The sequence below is a fragment of the Oncorhynchus gorbuscha genome, unplaced genomic scaffold (genome assembly GCF_021184085.1).
Source record: "Oncorhynchus gorbuscha isolate QuinsamMale2020 ecotype Even-year unplaced genomic scaffold, OgorEven_v1.0 Un_scaffold_505, whole genome shotgun sequence".
In the NCBI taxonomy this organism is placed as follows: domain Eukaryota; kingdom Metazoa; phylum Chordata; class Actinopteri; order Salmoniformes; family Salmonidae; genus Oncorhynchus; species Oncorhynchus gorbuscha.
Window position 1 is genome coordinate 394492 of NW_025745339.1, and position 17500 is coordinate 411991.

A 17500-nucleotide genomic window follows, 5' to 3' on the forward strand; every position below is an offset into this window, starting at 1 on the left:
TCAACTCTATGTTATATTGGCATCGAACATGTCACCCTCCCTTGGAGAGGGGGGCGACCTCGACAATTTATTGTTAAAACGAGAGGCTGGTTTATTCAGCACTACACCTGTTGTATTCAGCATTTCACTGTGAGGTCTACTACACCTGTTTTATTCAGCATTTCGCTGTAAGGTCTACTACACCTGTTGTATTCAGCATTTCACTGTGAGGTCTACTACACCTGTTGTATTCAGCATTTCACTGTAAGGTCTACTACACCTGTTGTATTCAGCATTTCACTGTGAGGTCTACTACACCTGTTGTATTCAGCATTTCACTGTAAGGTCTACTACACCTGTTGTATTCAGCATTTCACTGTAAGGTCTACCTACACCTGTTGTATTCAGCATTTCACTGTAAGGTCTACTACACCTGTTGTATTCAGCATTTCACCGTCCATCTGCTGTCACACCATTGGCTTGTCACACCACAGAGCAAGAGGAAATCTATTCTTTATCTGGATAGGCCAGAAAACGTGACATCACTCCCTATGCAAATCTGGGTTCTGAAACCTGACACTATTCCTTATCTGGATAGGCCAGAAAACGTGACATCACTCCCTATGCAAATCTGGGTTCTGAAACCTGACACTATTCCTTATCTGGATAGGCCAGAAAACGTGACATCACTCCCTATGCAAATCTGGGTTCTGAAACCTGACACTATTCCTTATCTGGATTGGCCAGAAAACGTGACATCACTCCCTATGCAAATCTGGGTTCTGAAACCTGACACTATTCCTCATCTGGATAGGCCAGAAAACGTGACATCACTCCTTATGCAAATCTGGGTTCTGAAACCTGACACTATTCCTTATCTGGATAGGCCAGAAAACGTGACATCACTCCCTATGCAAATCTGGGTTCTGAAACCTGACACTATTCCTTATCTGGATTGGCCAGAAAACGTGACATCACTCCCTATGCAAATCTGGGTTCTGAAACCTGACACTATTCCTTATCTGGATAGGCCAGAAAACGTGACATCACTCCCTATGCAAATCTGGGTTCTGAAACCTGACACTTCAAGGAAGCTCCGCTCAGAGTGGAAGCAGAGAGGCTTTCTGACATCATAAAGGCACAGGACCCTACTGCTTTCACACAGCGCTTTGCGCACCTAAAGTTCCGTGTGGAACCGGTCCACGGCCGCTCCAAGTACCCCATATAGTGGGACTTGACACGTGTAATTGATGTATTTGTGCTAGAAGAGATACCTGGTCTTTGTCTTGGAACTTCTCCACCGGGCCAAACTGCAGCAGACCCATGAAAATCAGACGCTGCATGCTGTCATGGAAACTAAAGATGTACTTCCTGGAAGATAGATAGAAACAGGAAATATATCAACGACACTTCCTGTTATGGCTTCTTCTGATTGGACGACGCAAAGAGGGTCTTTACGTGACAGTTTAATTGGGCGACAGAAATAAATGAACAAATCACATCACCCCGTTTGTGTGTATTTAACTAGTGTGTGTGTGTGTATTTAACTAGTGTGTGTGTGTGTATTTAACTAGTGTGTGTGTGTGTGTGTGTGTGTGTATTTAACTAGTGTGTGTGTGTGTATTTAACTAGTGTGTGTGTGTGTATTTAACTAGTGTGTGTGTGTGTATTTAACTAGTGTGTGTGTGTGTATTTAACTAGTGTGTGTGTGTGTATTTAACTAGTGTGTGTGTGTGTGTGTGTGTGTGTGTATTTAACTAGTGTGTGTGTGTGTGTATTTAACTAGTGTGTGTGTGTGTGTATTTAACTAGTGTGTGTGTGTGTGTATTTAACTAGTGTGTGTGTGTGTATTTAACTAGTGTGTGTGTGTGTATTTAACTAGTGTGTGTGTGTGTGTATTTAACTAGTGTGTGTGTGTGTGTGTATTTAACTAGTGTGTGTGTGTGTGTATTTAACTAGTGTGTGTGTGTGTGTATTTAACTAGTGTGTGTGTGTGTGTATTTAACTAGTGTGTGTGTGTGTGTATTTAACTAGTGTGTGTGTGTGTGTATTTAACTAGTGTGTGTGTGTGTGTATTTAACTAGTGTGTGTGTGTGTGTATTTAACTAGTGTGTGTGTGTGTGTATTTAACTAGTGTGTGTGTGTGTGTATTTAACTAGTGTGTGTGTGTGTGTATTTAACTAGTGTGTGTGTGTGTGTATTTAACTAGTGTGTGTGTGTGTGTGTATTTAACTAGTGTGTGTGTGTGTGTGTATTTAACTAGTGTGTGTGTGTGTGTGTGTGTGTATTTAACTAGTGTGTGTGTGTATTTAACTAGTGTGTGTGTGTGTATTTAACTAGTGTGTGTGTGTGTATTTAACTAGTGTGTGTGTGTGTGTGTGTATTTAACTAGTGTGTGTGTGTGTGTGTGTGTATTTAACTAGTGTGTGTGTATTTAACTAGTGTGTGTGTGTATTTAACTAGTGTGTGTGTGTATTTAACTAGTGTGTGTGTGTATTTAACTAGTGTGTGTGTGTGTGTGTATTTAACTAGTGTGTGTGTGTGTGTGTATTTAACTAGTGTGTGTGTGTGTGTATTTAACTAGTGTGTGTGTGTGTGTATTTAACTAGTGTGTGTGTATTTAACTAGTGTGTGTGTATTTAACTAGTGTGTGTGTATTTAACTAGTGTGTGTGTGTATTTAACTAGTGTGTGTGTATTTAACTAGTGTGTGTGTATTTAACTAGTGTGTGTGTGTGTGTATTTAACTAGTGTGTGTGTGTGTGTATTTAACTAGTGTGTGTGTGTGTATTTAACTAGTGTGTGTGTGTGTGTATTTAACTAGTGTGTGTGTGTGTATTTAACTAGTGTGTGTGTGTGTATATTTAACTAGTGTGTGTGTATATTTAACTAGTGTGTGTGTGTGTATTTAACTAGTGTGTGTGTGTATTTAACTAGTGTGTGTGTGTGTGTATTTAACTAGTGTGTGTGTGTGTGTATTTAACTAGTGTGTGTGTGTGTGTATTTAACTAGTGTGTGTGTGTGTGTATTTAACTAGTGTGTGTGTGTGTGTATTTAACTAGTGTGTGTGTGTGTGTATTTAACTAGTGTGTGTGTGTGTGTATTTAACTAGTGTGTGTGTGTGTGTGTATTTAACTAGTGTGTGTGTGTGTGTATTTAACTAGTGTGTGTGTGTGTGTGCATTTAACTAGTGTGTGTGTGTGTATTTAACTAGTGTGTGTGTGTGTGTGTATTTAACTAGTGTGTGTGTGTGTGTATTTAACTAGTGTGTGTGTGTGTGTATTTAACTAGTGTGTGTGTGTGTGTGTGTGTATTTAACTAGTGTGTGTGTGTATTTAACTAGTGTGTGTGTGTGTATTTAACTAGTGTGTGTGTGTGTGTATTTAACTAGTGTGTGTGTGTGTATTTAACTAGTGTGTGTGTGTGTATTCAACTAGTGTGTGTGTGTGTATTCAACTAGTGTGTGTGTGTGTATTCAACTAGTGTGTGTGTGTGTATTCAACTAGTGTGTGTGTGTGTATTTAACTAGTGTGTGTGTGTGTATTTAACTAGTGTGTGTGTGTGTATTTAACTAGTGTGTGTGTGTGTATTTAACTAGTGGTGTGTGTGTGTGTGTGTGTATTTAACTAGTGTGTGTGTGTATTTAACTAGTGTGTGTGTGTATTTAACTAGTGTGTGTGTGTATTTAACTAGTGTGTGTGTGTGTATTTAACTAGTGTGTGTGTGTGTGTATTTAACTAGTGTGTGTGTGTGTGTGTATTTAACTAGTGTGTGTGTGTGTGTGTGTATTTAACTAGTGTGTGTGTGTATTTAACTAGTGTGTGTGTGTATTTAACTAGTGTGTGTGTGTGTGTATTTAACTAGTGTGTGTGTGTGTGTGTATTTAACTAGTGTGTGTGTGTGTGTATTTAACTAGTGTGTGTGTGTGTGTATTTAACTAGTGTGTATGTGTGTGTATTTAACTAGTGTGTGTGTGTATTTAACTAGTGTGTGTGTGTGTGTATTTAACTAGTGTGTGTGTGTGTGTATTTAACTAGTGTGTGTGTGTGTGTGTATTTAACTAGTGTGTGTGTGTGTGTGTGTATTTAACTAGTGTGTGTGTGTGTATTTAACTAGTGTGTGTGTGTGTATTTAACTAGTGTGTGTGTGTGTATTTAACTAGTGTGTGTGTGTGTGTGTGTATTTAACTAGTGTGTGTGTGTGTGTGTGTGTATTTAACTAGTGTGTGTGTATTTAACTAGTGTGTGTGTGTATTTAACTAGTGTGTGTGTGTATTTAACTAGTGTGTGTGTGTATTTAACTAGTGTGTGTGTGTGTGTGTATTTAACTAGTGTGTGTGTGTGTGTGTATTTAACTAGTGTGTGTGTGTGTGTATTTAACTAGTGTGTGTGTGTGTGTATTTAACTAGTGTGTGTGTATTTAACTAGTGTGTGTGTGTATTTAACTAGTGTGTGTGTGTATTTAACTAGTGTGTGTGTATTTAACTAGTGTGTGTGTATTTAACTAGTGTGTGTGTATTTAACTAGTGTGTGTGTGTGTGTATTTAACTAGTGTGTGTGTGTGTATTTAACTAGTGTGTGTGTGTGTATTTAACTAGTGTGTGTGTGTGTATTTAACTAGTGTGTGTGTGTGTATATTTAACTAGTGTGTGTGTGTGTATATTTAACTAGTGTGTGTGTGTGTATATTTAACTAGTGTGTGTGTGTATATTTAACTAGTGTGTGTGTGTGTATTTAACTAGTGTGTGTGTGTGTGTGTGTATTTAACTAGTGTGTGTGTATTTAACTAGTGTGTGTGTGTATTTAACTAGTGTGTGTGTGTATTTAACTAGTGTGTGTGTGTGTGTATTTAACTAGTGTGTGTGTGTGTGTATTTAACTAGTGTGTGTGTGTGTGTATTTAACTAGTGTGTGTGTGTGTGTGTATTTAACTAGTGTGTGTGTGTGTGTATTTAACTAGTGTGTGTGTGTGTGTATTTAACTAGTGTGTGTGTGTGTGTATTTAACTAGTGTGTGTGTGTGTATTTAACTAGTGTGTGTGTGTGTGTGTATTTAACTAGTGTGTGTGTGTGTGTATTTAACTAGTGTGTGTGTGTATTTAACTAGTGTGTGTGTGTGTATTTAACTAGTGTGTGTGTGTGTGTGTAACTAGTGTGTGTGTGTGTGTGTATTTAACTAGTGTGTGTGTGTGTGTGTATTTAACTAGTGTGTGTGTGTGTATTTAACTAGTGTGTGTGTGTGTATTTAACTAGTGTGTGTGTGTGTATTCAACTAGTGTGTGTGTGTGTATTTAACTAGTGTGTGTGTGTGTATTTAACTAGTGTGTGTGTGTGTATTTAACTAGTGTGTGTGTGTGTATTTAACTAGTGGTGTGTGTGTGTGTGTATTTAACTAGTGTGTGTGTGTATTTAACTAGTGTGTGTGTGTATTTAACTAGTGTGTGTGTGTATTTAACTAGTGTGTGTGTGTGTGTATTTAACTAGTGTGTGTGTGTATTTAACTAGTGTGTGTGTGTGTGTATTTAACTAGTGTGTGTGTGTATTTAACTAGTGTGTGTGTGTATTTAACTAGTGTGTGTGTGTGTGTATTTAACTAGTGTGTATTTAACTAGTGTGTGTGTGTGTGTATTTAACTAGTGTGTGTGTGTGTGTATTTAACTAGTGTGTGTGTGGGTGTATTTAACTAGTGTGTGTGTGTGGGTGTATTTAACTAGTGTGTGTGTGTGTGTGTATTTAACTAGTGTGTGTGTGTGTATTTAACTAGTGTGTGTGTGTGTATTTAACTAGTGTGTGTGTGTGTATTTAACTAGTGTGTGTGTGTATTTAACTAGTGTGTGTGTGTGTATTTAACTAGTGTGTGTGTGTGTATTTAACTAGTGTGTGTGTGTGTATTTAACTAGTGTGTGTGTGTATTTAACTAGTGTGTGTGTGTGTATTTAACTAGTGTGTGTGTGTGTATTTAACTAGTGTGTATTTAACTAGTGTGTGTGTGTGTATTTAACTAGTGTGTGTGTGTGTATTTAACTAGTGTGTGTGTGTGTATTTAACTAGTGTGTGTGTGTATTTAACTAGTGTGTGTGTGTATATTTAACTAGTGTGTGTGTGTATATTTAACTAGTGTGTGTGTGTATATTTAACTAGTGTGTGTGTGTATATTTAACTAGTGTGTGTGTGTATATTTAACTAGTGTGTGTGTGTATATTTAACTAGTGTGTGTGTGTATTTAACTAGTGTGTGTGTGTATTTAACTAGTGTGTGTGTGTATTTAACTAGTGTGTGTGTATTTAACTAGTGTGTGTGTGTGTATTTAACTAGTGTGTGTGTGTGTATTTAACTAGTGTGTGTGTGTGTATTTAACTAGTGTGTGTGTGTATATTTAACTAGTGTGTGTGTATTTAACTAGTGTGTGTGTGTGTATTTAACTAGTGTGTGTGTGTATTTAACTAGTGTGTGTGTGTATATTTAACTAGTGTGTGTGTATTTAACTAGTGTGTGTGTGTATTTAACTAGTGTGTGTGTGTATTTAACTAGTGTGTGTGTGTATTTAACTAGTGTGTGTGTGTATTTAACTAGTGTGTGTGTGTATTTAACTAGTGTGTGTGTGTATTTAACTAGTGTGTGTGTGTATTTAACTAGTGTGTGTGTGTGTGTGTGTGTATTTAACTAGTGTGTGTGTATTTAACTAGTGTGTGTGTATTTAACTAGTGTGTGTGTGTATTTAACTAGTGTGTGTGTGTATTTAACTAGTGTGTGTGTGTATTTAACTAGTGTGTGTGTGTATTTAACTAGTGTGTGTGTGTATTTAACTAGTGTGTGTGTATTTAACTAGTGTGTGTGTATTTAACTAGTGTGTGTGTGTATTTAACTAGTGTGTGTGTGTATTTAACTAGTGTGTGTGTGTATTTAACTAGTGTGTGTGTATTTAACTAGTGTGTGTGTATTTAACTAGTGTGTGTGTATTTAACTAGTGTGTGTGTATTTAACTAGTGTGTGTGTGTATTTAACTAGTGTGTGTGTATTTAACTAGTGTGTGTGTATTTAACTAGTGTGTGTCACCGTTTGTGCAGTAGTTGGGTCTTCATCCTAGAAGGCAGGAACCTGATGAGGTAGTGCTGCTTCACTGGGTCGTTCAGATACTCCTCCAAACCATCCACCTAACACACCGAGACACAGAGACACACAGAGACAGAAAGACACAGAAAGACAGAGAGAGACAGAGAGACAGAGAGAGACAGGGTGTGAGAGAGGGTGTGTGTGTGTGAGAAAGAGGGTGTGTGTGTGAGAAAGAGGGTGTGTGTGTGAGAAAGAGGGTGTGTGTGTGAGAGAAAGGGTGTGTGTGTGTGAGAGGGTGTGTGTGTGAGAGAGGGGGTGCGTGTGAGAGAGGGGGTGCGTGTGAGAGAGGGGGTGTGTGTGTGTGTGTGTGTGTGTGTGTGTGTGTGTGTGTGTGTGTGTGTGAGAGAGAGTGTGTGTGTGTGTGAGAGTGTGTGTACCTTGAAGGATATCTGTATAATCTGAATGTAGATGGAGAGAGGCAGACAGAGAACCACATCAGAGGTCAGGGCCCAGCCTGGACCAAACTCTCTGTGGACCGGAGCCGGGGGGATGAACCTCCTCCAAGACACCTCATCTACATAGACTAGAGAGAGGAGGAGAGGATGGGGGGAGAGGAGAGGGGGGAGAGGAGAGGAGAGGGGGAGGGGGGAGAGGAGAGGAGAGGGGGAGAGGGAGAGGAGAGTAGAGGAGAGGGAAGAGAAGAGAGAGAAGAGAAGAGGAGAGGAGAGAAGAGGAGAGGAGAGGGGGGGAGAGGAGAGGGGGGAGGGGAGAGGGGGAGAGGAGAGGAGAGGAGGGGGAGAGGAGAGGAGAGGAGGGGAGAGGAGGGGAGAGGAGATTAGCATTCATTCACGTATTATAGTAACCAATAAAAGGAGAGGTTAGCATTAATTCACATATTATAGAGAGGTTAGCATTCATTCAGATATTATAGTAACCAATAACAGGAGAGGTTAGCATTCATTCACATATTATAGTAACCAATAACAGGAGAGGTTAGCATTCATTCACATATTATAGTAACCAATAACAGGAGAGGTTAGCATTCATTCACATATTATAGTAACCAATAACAGGAGAGGTTAGCATTCATTCACATATTATAGTAACCAATAACAGGAGAGGTTAGCATTCATTCACATATTATAGAGAGGTTAGCATTCATTCACATATTATAGTAACCAATAACAGGAGAGGTTAGCATTCATTCACATATTATAGAGAGGTTAGCATTCATTCACATATTATAGTAACCAATAACAGGAGAGGTTAGCATTCATTCACATATTATAGTACCAATAACAGGGGAGGTTAGCATTCATTCACATATTATAGTACCAATAACAGGAGAGGTTAGCATTCATTCACATATTATAGCACCAATAACAGGAGAGGTTAGCATTCATTCACATATTATAGTACCAATAACAGGAGAGGTTAGCATTCATTCACATATTATAGTAACCAATAACAGGAGAGGTTAGCATTCATTCACATATTATAGTACCAATAACAGAGGAGGTTAGCATTCATTCACATATTATAGAGAGGTTAGCATTCATTCACATATTATAGAGAGGTTAGCATTCATTCACATATTATAGAGAGGTTAGCATTCATTCACATATTATAGAGAGGTTAGCATTCATTCACATATTATAGAGAGGTTAGCATTCATTCACATATTATAGAGAGGTTAGCATTCATTCACATATTATAGTAACCAATAACAGGAGAGGTTAGCATTCATTCACATATTATAGTAACCAATAACAGGAGAGGTTAGCATTCATTCACATATTATAGTAACCAATAACAGGAGAGGTTAGCATTCATTCACATATTATAGTAACCAATAACAGGAGAGGTTAGCATTCATTCACATATTATAGTAACCAATAACAGAGAGGTTAGCATTCATTCACATATTATAGTACCAATAACAGAGGAGGTTAGCATTCATTCACATATTATAGTACCAATAACAGGAAATGAACCTTTCATGTCAGGGTCGTGTCCGACATCTGTCAGATTGATCACGTCCTGCCCTTCCTCCGCCAACGATGACATCACTTCCAGGTCAGGGGTCAGGCCTGGCTGTCCATCTGTGGAGGCGGGGTCGCTTACTGCAGCGTTGTCAGTGGGTGGGCTCTGGGTGTCGGGGAGGTCCGAGTTCTGGGGATTGGGGGAGTCTGTGTTTCGGGGGGTTGAGGTGGGGAGGTCTGAGTTCTGGGGATTGGGGGAGTCTGTGTTTCGAGGGGTTGAGATGGGGAGGTCTGAGTTCTGGGGATTGGGGGAGTCTGTGTTTCGGGGGGAGGTGAGGTGGTAAGGTCTGAGTTCTGGGGGGATTGGGGGAGTCTGTGTTTCGAGGGTTGAGGTGGGGAGGTCTGAGTTCTGGGGATTGGGGGAGTCTGTGTTTCGGGGTTGAAGTGGGGAGGTCTGAGTTCTGGGGATTGGGGGAGTCTGTGTTTCGGGGGGTTGAGGTGGTAAGGTCTGTGTGTTCAGAGCTAGAAGGATGGGTGTCGTCATGGTGTGTAGTTTGGGGTTGTGAGGGGTTACTGGGGGTGGTGGGGTAGGTAGTCTGGACACCAGGGTTATCAGTGGGGAGGACGATAGAGCTGGAGGTGTTGTGGAGGTCAGGGGGAGTGGGGGTAGAGGGGTGTCTCAGGGGGTGTCCGTAGACCAGATACCTAGGAAGACATTTGATCAATGATAAATATTGATATGGTTTTAAGTGTTTCTCTGACTTCATGAATGTTGTAACTGAACCCCCTTACGTTGCCCAGTACACACTGTGTGGCATGAAATACTAGTTTTACTGGAACAATACATGGAATTCAGTTCAAAATACTTTATTTATCCGACAAAGAGAAAAGTAGCTTGACTCTGGGACTAGTTCAGGGTACTACTGACCCCGGGACTAGTTAAGGGTACTACTGACCCTGGGACTAGTTCAGGCTAATACTGACTCTGGGACTAGTTAAGGGTACTACTGACTCTGGGACTAGTTAAGGGTACTACTGACTCTGGGACTAGTTATGGGTAATACTGACTGTGGGACTAGTTATGGGTAATACTGACTGTGGGACTAGTTAAGGCTAATACTGACTGTGGGACTAGTTAAGGCTACTACTGACCCTGGGACTAGTTAAGGGTAATACTGACTCTGGGACTAGTTAAGGGTAATACTGACTCTGGGACTAGTTAAGGGTAATACTGACTCTGGGACTAGTTAAGGGTAATACTGACTGTGGGACTAGTTAAGGGTAATACTGACTGTGGGACTAGTTATGGGTAATACTGACTGTGGGACTAGTTATGGGTAATACTGACTGTGGGACTAGTTAAGGCTACTACTGACTCCGGGACTAGTTCAGGCTACTACTGACCCCGGGACTAGTTAAGGGTAATACTGACCCCGGGACTAGTTAAGGGTAATACTGACTGTGGGACTAGTTATGGGTAATACTGACTCTGGGAACGTTAAGGGTAATACTGACTCTGGGACTAGTTAAGGGTAATACTGACTCTGGGACTAGTTAAGGGTACTACTGACTCTGGGACTAGTTAAGGGTAATACTGACTGTGGGACTAGTTAAGGGTAATACTGACTGTGGGACTAGTTAAGGGTAATACTGACTCTGGGACTAGTTAAGGGTACTACTGACCCTGGGACTAGTTAAGGGTACTACTGACCCTGGGACTAGTTCAGGCTAATACTGACCCTGGGACTAGTTAAGGGTACTACTGACTCTGGGACTAGTTAAGGGTAATACTGACTGTGGGACTAGTTAAGGGTAATACTGACTCTGGGACTAGTTAAGGGTAATACTGACTCTGGGACTAGTTAAGGGTAATACTGACTCTGGGACTAGTTAAGGGTAATACTGACTCTGGGACTAGTTAAGGGTAATACTGACTCTGGGACTAGTTAAGGGTAATACTGACTCTGGGACTAGTTAAGGGTAATACTGACTCTGGGACTAGTTAAGGGTAATACTGACTCTGGGACTAGTTAAGGGTAATACTGACTCTGGGACTAGTTAAGGGTAATACTGACTGTGGGACTAGTTAAGGGTAATACTGACTGTGGGACTAGTTAGTTTAAGGGTAATACTGACTGTGGGACTAGTTAAGGGTAATACTGACTGTGGGACTAGTTAAGGGTAATACTGACTGTGGGACTAGTTAAGGGTAATACTGACTGTGGGACTAGTTAAGGGTAATACTGACTGTGGGACTAGTTAAGGGTAATACTGACTGTGGGACTAGTTAAGGGTAATACTGACTGTGGGACTAGTTAAGGGTAATACTGACTGTGGGACTAGTTAAGGGTAATACTGACTGTGGGACTAGTTAAGGGTAATACTGACTGTGGGACTAGTTAAGGGTAATACTGACTGTGGGACTAGTTAAGGGTAATACTGACTGTGGGACTAGTTAAGGGTAATACTGACTGTGGGACTAGTTAAGGGTAATACTGACTGTGGGACTAGTTAAGGGTAATACTGACTGTGGGACTAGTTAGTTTAAGGGTAATACTGACTGTGGGACTAGTTAAGGGTAATACTGACTGTGGGACTAGTTAAGGGTAATACTGACTGTGGGACTAGTTAAGGGTAATACTGACTGTGGGACTAGTTAAGGGTAATACTGACTGTGGGACTAGTTAAGGGTAATACTGACTGTGGGACTAGTTAAGGGTAATACTGACTGTGGGACTAGTTAAGGGTAATACTGACTGTGGGACTAGTTAAGGGTAATACTGACTGTGGGACTAGTTAAGGGTAATACTGACTGTGGGACTAGTTATGGGTAATACTGACTGTGGGACTAGTTATGGGTAATACTGACTGTGGGACTAGTTAAGGGTAATACTGACTGTGGGACTAGTTAAGGGTAATACTGACTGTGGGACTAGTTAGTTTAAGGGTAATACTGACTGTGGGACTAGTTAGTTTAAGGGTAATACTGACTGTGGGACTAGTTAAGGGTAATACTGACTGTGGGACTAGTTAGTTTAAGGGTAATACTGACTGTGGGACTAGTTAAGGGTAATACTGACTGTGGGACTAGTTAAGGGTAATACTGACTGTGGGACTAGTTAGTTTAAGGGTAATACTGACTGTGGGACTAGTTAGTTTAAGGGTAATACTGACTGTGGGACTAGTTAGGTAATTTGGGACTAGTTCAGGCTAATACTGACTGTGGGACTAGTTAGTTTAAGGGTAATACTGACTGTGGGACTAGTTAGTTTAAGGGTAATACTGACTGTGGGACTAGTTAAGGGTAATACTGACTGTGGGACTAGTTAAGGGTAATACTGACTGTGGGACTAGTTAAGGGTAATACTGACTGTGGGACTAGTTAAGGGTAATACTGACTGTGGGACTAGTTAAGGGTAATACTGACTGTGGGACTAGTTAAGGGTAATACTGACTGTGGGACTAGTTAAGGGTAATACTGACTGTGGGACTAGTTAAGGGTAATACTGACTGTGGGACTAGTTAAGGGTAATACTGACTCTGGGACTAGTTAAGGGTAATACTGACTCTGGGACTAGTTAAGGGTAATACTGACTGTGGGACTAGTTAAGGGTAATACTGACTGTGGGACTAGTTAGTTTAAGGGTAATACTGACTGTGGGACTAGTTAAGGGTAATACTGACTGTGGGACTAGTTAAGGGTAATACTGACTGTGGGACTAGTTAAGGGTAATACTGACTGTGGGACTAGTTAAGGGTAATACTGACTCTGGGACTAGTTAAGGGTAATACTGACTCTGGGACTAGTTAAGGGTAATACTGACTCTGGGACTAGTTAAGGGTAATACTGACTGTGGGACTAGTTAGTTTAAGGGTAATACTGACTGTGGGACTAGTTAAGGGTAATACTGACTGTGGGACTAGTTAGTTTAAGGGTAATACTGACTGTGGGACTAGTTAGTTTAAGGGTAATACTGACTGTGGGACTAGTTAGTTTAAGGGTAATACTGACTGTGGGACTAGTTAAGGGTAATACTGACTGTGGGACTAGTTAAGGGTAATACTGACTGTGGGACTAGTTAAGGGTAATACTGACTGTGGGACTAGTTAGTTTAAGGGTAATACTGACTGTGGGACTAGTTAAGGGTAATACTGACTGTGGGACTAGTTAAGGGTAATACTGACTGTGGGACTAGTTAAGGGTAATACTGACTCTGGGACTAGTTAAGGGTAATACTGACTCTGGGACTAGTTAAGGGTAATACTGACTCTGGGACTAGTTAAGGGTAATACTGACTCTGGGACTAGTTAAGGGTAATACTGACTCTGGGACTAGTTAAGGGTAATACTGACTCTGGGACTAGTTAAGGGTAATACTGACTGTGGGACTAGTTAAGGGTAATACTGACTCTGGGACTAGTTAAGGGTAATACTGACTCTGGGACTAGTTAAGGGTAATACTGACTGTGGGACTAGTTAAGGGTAATACTGACTGTGGGACTAGTTAAGGGTAATACTGACTGTGGGACTAGTTAAGGGTAATACTGACTGTGGGACTAGTTAAGGGTAATACTGACTCTGGGACTAGTTAAGGGTAATACTGACTCTGGGACTAGTTAAGGGTAATACTGACTCTGGGACTAGTTAAGGGTAATACTGACTCTGGGACTAGTTAAGGGTAATACTGACTCTGGGACTAGTTAAGGGTAATACTGACTCTGGGACTAGTTAAGGGTAATACTGACTCTGGGACTAGTTAAGGGTAATACTGACTGTGGGACTAGTTAGTTTAAGGGTAATACTGACTGTGGGACTAGTTAAGGGTAATACTGACTGTGGGACTAGTTAAGGGTAATACTGACTGTGGGACTAGTTAGTTTAAGGGTAATACTGACTGTGGGACTAGTTAGTTTAAGGGTAATACTGACTGTGGGACTAGTTAGTTTAAGGGTAATACTGACTGTGGGACTAGTTAAGGGTAATACTGACTGTGGGACTAGTTAGTTTAAGGGTAATACTGACTGTGGGACTAGTTAGTTTAAGGGTAATACTGACTGTGGGACTAGTTAGTTTAAGGGTAATACTGACTGTGGGACTAGTTAAGGGTAATACTGACTGTGGGACTAGTTAAGGGTAATACTGACTGTGGGACTAGTTAAGGGTAATACTGACTGTGGGACTAGTTAAGGGTAATACTGACTGTGGGACTAGTTAAGGGTAATACTGACTGTGGGACTAGTTAAGGGTAATACTGACTGTGGGACTAGTTAAGGGTAATACTGACTGTGGGACTAGTTAACTAGTTAATACTGACTGTGGGACTAGTTAAGGGTAATACTGACTGTGGGACTAGTTTTAAGGGTAATACTGACTGTGGGACTAGTTAAGGGTAATACTGACTGTGGGACTAGTTAGTTTAAGGGTAATACTGACTGTGGGACTAGTTAGTTTAAAGGGTAATACTGACTGTGGGACTAGTTAAGGGTAATACTGACTGTGGGACTAGTTAAGGGTAATACTGACTGTGGGACTAGTTAAGGGTAATACTGACTGTGGGACTAGTTAAGGGTAATACTGACTGTGGGACTAGTTAAGGGTAATACTGACTGTGGGACTAGTTAAAGGGTAATACTGACTGTGGGACTAGTTAAGGGTAATACTGACTGTGGGACTAGTTAAGGGTAATACTGACTCTGGGACTAGTTAAGGGTAATACTGACTCTGGGACTAGTTAAGGGTAATACTGACTCTGGGACTAGTTAAGGGTAATACTGACTCTGGGACTAGTTAAGGGTAATACTGACTCTGGGACTAGTTAAGGGTAATACTGACTCTGGGACTAGTTAAGGGTAATACTGACTCTGGGACTAGTTAAGGGTAATACTGACTCTGGGACTAGTTAAGGGTAATACTGACTGTGGGACTAGTTAGTTTAAGGGTAATACTGACTGTGGGACTAGTTAAGGGTAATACTGACTGTGGGACTAGTTAAGGGTAATACTGACTGTGGGACTAGTTAAGGGTAATACTGACTGTGGGACTAGTTAGTTTAAGGGTAATACTGACTGTGGGACTAGTTAGTTTAAGGGTAATACTGACTGTGGGACTAGTTAAGGGTAATACTGACTGTGGGACTAGTTAAGGGTAATACTGACTGTGGGACTAGTTAAGGGTAATACTGACTGTGGGACTAGTTAAGGGTAATACTGACTGTGGGACTAGTTAAGGGTAATACTGACTGTGGGACTAGTTAAGGGTAATACTGACTGTGGGACTAGTTAAGGGTAATACTGACTGTGGGACTAGTTAAGGGTAATACTGACTGTGGGACTAGTTAAGGAATACTGACTGTGGGACTAGTTAAGGGTAATACTGACTGTGGGACTAGTTAGTTTAAGGGTAATACTGACTGTAGTTAAGGAATACTGACTGTTAGTTAGTTTAAGGGTAATACTGACTGTGGGACTAGTTAGTTTAAGGGTAATACTGACTGTGGGACTAGTTAAGGGTAATACTGACTGTGGGACTAGTTAAGGGTAATACTGACTGTGGGACTAGTTAAGGGTAATACTGACTCTGGGACTAGTTAAGGGTAATACTGACTCTGGGACTAGTTAAGGGTAATACTGACTGTGGGACTAGTTAAGGGTAATACTGACTGTGGGACTAGTTAGTTTAAGGGTAATACTGACTGTGGGACTAGTTAAGGGTAATACTGACTGTGGGACTAGTTAGTTTAAGGGTAATACTGACTGTGGGACTAGTTAGTTTAAAGGTAATACTGACTGTGGGACTAGTTAAGGGTAATACTGACTGTGGGACTAGTTAGTTTAAGGGTAATACTGACTGTGGGACTAGTTAAGGGTAATACTGACTGTGGGACTAGTTAAGGGTAATACTGACTGTGGGACTAGTTAAGGGTAATACTGACTGTGGGACTAGTTAGTTTAAGGGTAATACTGACTGTGGGACTAGTTAAGGGTAATACTGACTCTGGGACTAGTTAAGGGTAATACTGACTCTGGGACTAGTTAAGGGTAATACTGACTCTGGGACTAGTTAAGGGTAATACTGACTCTGGGACTAGTTAAGGGTAATACTGACTGTGGGACTAGTTAGTTTAAGGGTAATACTGACTGTGGGACTAGTTAAAAGGTAATACTGACTGTGGGACTAGTTAAGGGTAATACTGACTGTGGGACTAGTTAGTTTAAGGGTAATACTGACTGTGGGACTAGTTAAGGGTAATACTGACTGTGGGACTAGTTAAGGGTAATACTGACTGTGGGACTAGTTAAGGGTAATACTGACTGTGGGACTAGTTAGTTTAAGGGTAATACTGACTGTGGGACTAGTTAAGGGTAATACTGACTCTGGGACTAGTTAAGGGTAATACTGACTCTGGGACTAGTTAAGGGTAATACTGACTCTGGGACTAGTTAAGGGTAATACTGACTCTGGGACTAGTTAAGGGTAATACTGACTCTGGGACTAGTTAAGGGTAATACTGACTCTGGGACTAGTTAAGGGTAATACTGACTCTGGGACTAGTTAAGGGTAATACTGACTCTGGGACTAGTTAAGGGTAATACTGACTCTGGGACTAGTTAAGGGTAATACTGACTCTGGGACTAGTTAAGGGTAATACTGACTCTGGGACTAGTTAAGGGTAATACTGACTCTGGGACTAGTTAAGGGTAATACTGACTCTGGGACTAGTTAAGGGTAATACTGACTGTGGGACTAGTTAAGGGTAATACTGACTGTGGGACTAGTTAAGGGTAATACTGACTGTGGGACTAGTTAGTTTAAGGGTAATACTGACTGTGGGACTAGTTAGTTTAAGGGTAATACTGACTGTGGGACTAGTTAAGGGTAATACTGACTCTGGGACTAGTTAAGGGTAATACTGACTGTGGGACTAGTTAGTTTAAGGGTAATACTGACTGTGGGACTAGTTAAGGGTAATACTGACTGTGGGACTAGTTAGTTTAAGGGTAATACTGACTGTGGGACTAGTTAAGGGTAATACTGACTGTGGGACTAGTTAAGGGTAATACTGACTGTGGGACTAGTTAAGGGTAATACTGACTGTGGGACTAGTTAAGGGTAATACTGACTGTGGGACTAGTTAAGGGTAATACTGACTGTGGGACTAGTTAAGGGTAATACTGACTGTGGGACTAGTTAAGGGTAATACTGACTCTGGGACTAGTTAAGGGTAATACTGACTGTGGGACTAGTTAAGGGTAATACTGACTGTGGGACTAGTTAAGGGTAATACTGACTGTGGGACTAGTTAAGGGTAATACTGACTGTGGGACTAGTTAGTTTAAGGGTAATACTGACTGTGGGACTAGTTAAGGGTAATACTGACTGTGGGACTAGTTAAGGGTAATACTGACTGTGGGACTAGTTAGTTTAAGGGTAATACTGACTGTGGGACTAGTTAGTTTAAGGGTAATACTGACTGTGGGACTAGTTAAGGGT

The 17500-nt window shown here is 40.8% G+C and overlaps 1 protein-coding gene across 1 annotated transcript in view; it reads right to left on the bottom strand.

Moving 5' to 3' along the window:
• Nucleotides 1-17500, bottom strand: part of LOC124018418 (general transcription factor 3C polypeptide 1-like) — a 137570-nt gene that overhangs the window by 56448 nt on the left and 63622 nt on the right. The window contains exons 16-20 of the mRNA XM_046333728.1: nt 9408-9715; nt 9023-9364; nt 7466-7611; nt 7032-7129; nt 1254-1350 (exon numbers count right to left, since the gene is read on the bottom strand). Coding sequence (XP_046189684.1) covers nt 1254-1350; nt 7032-7129; nt 7466-7611; nt 9023-9364; nt 9408-9715 — 991 coding nt within the window. The remainder of the gene's footprint in view (nt 1-1253; nt 1351-7031; nt 7130-7465; nt 7612-9022; nt 9365-9407; nt 9716-17500) is intronic.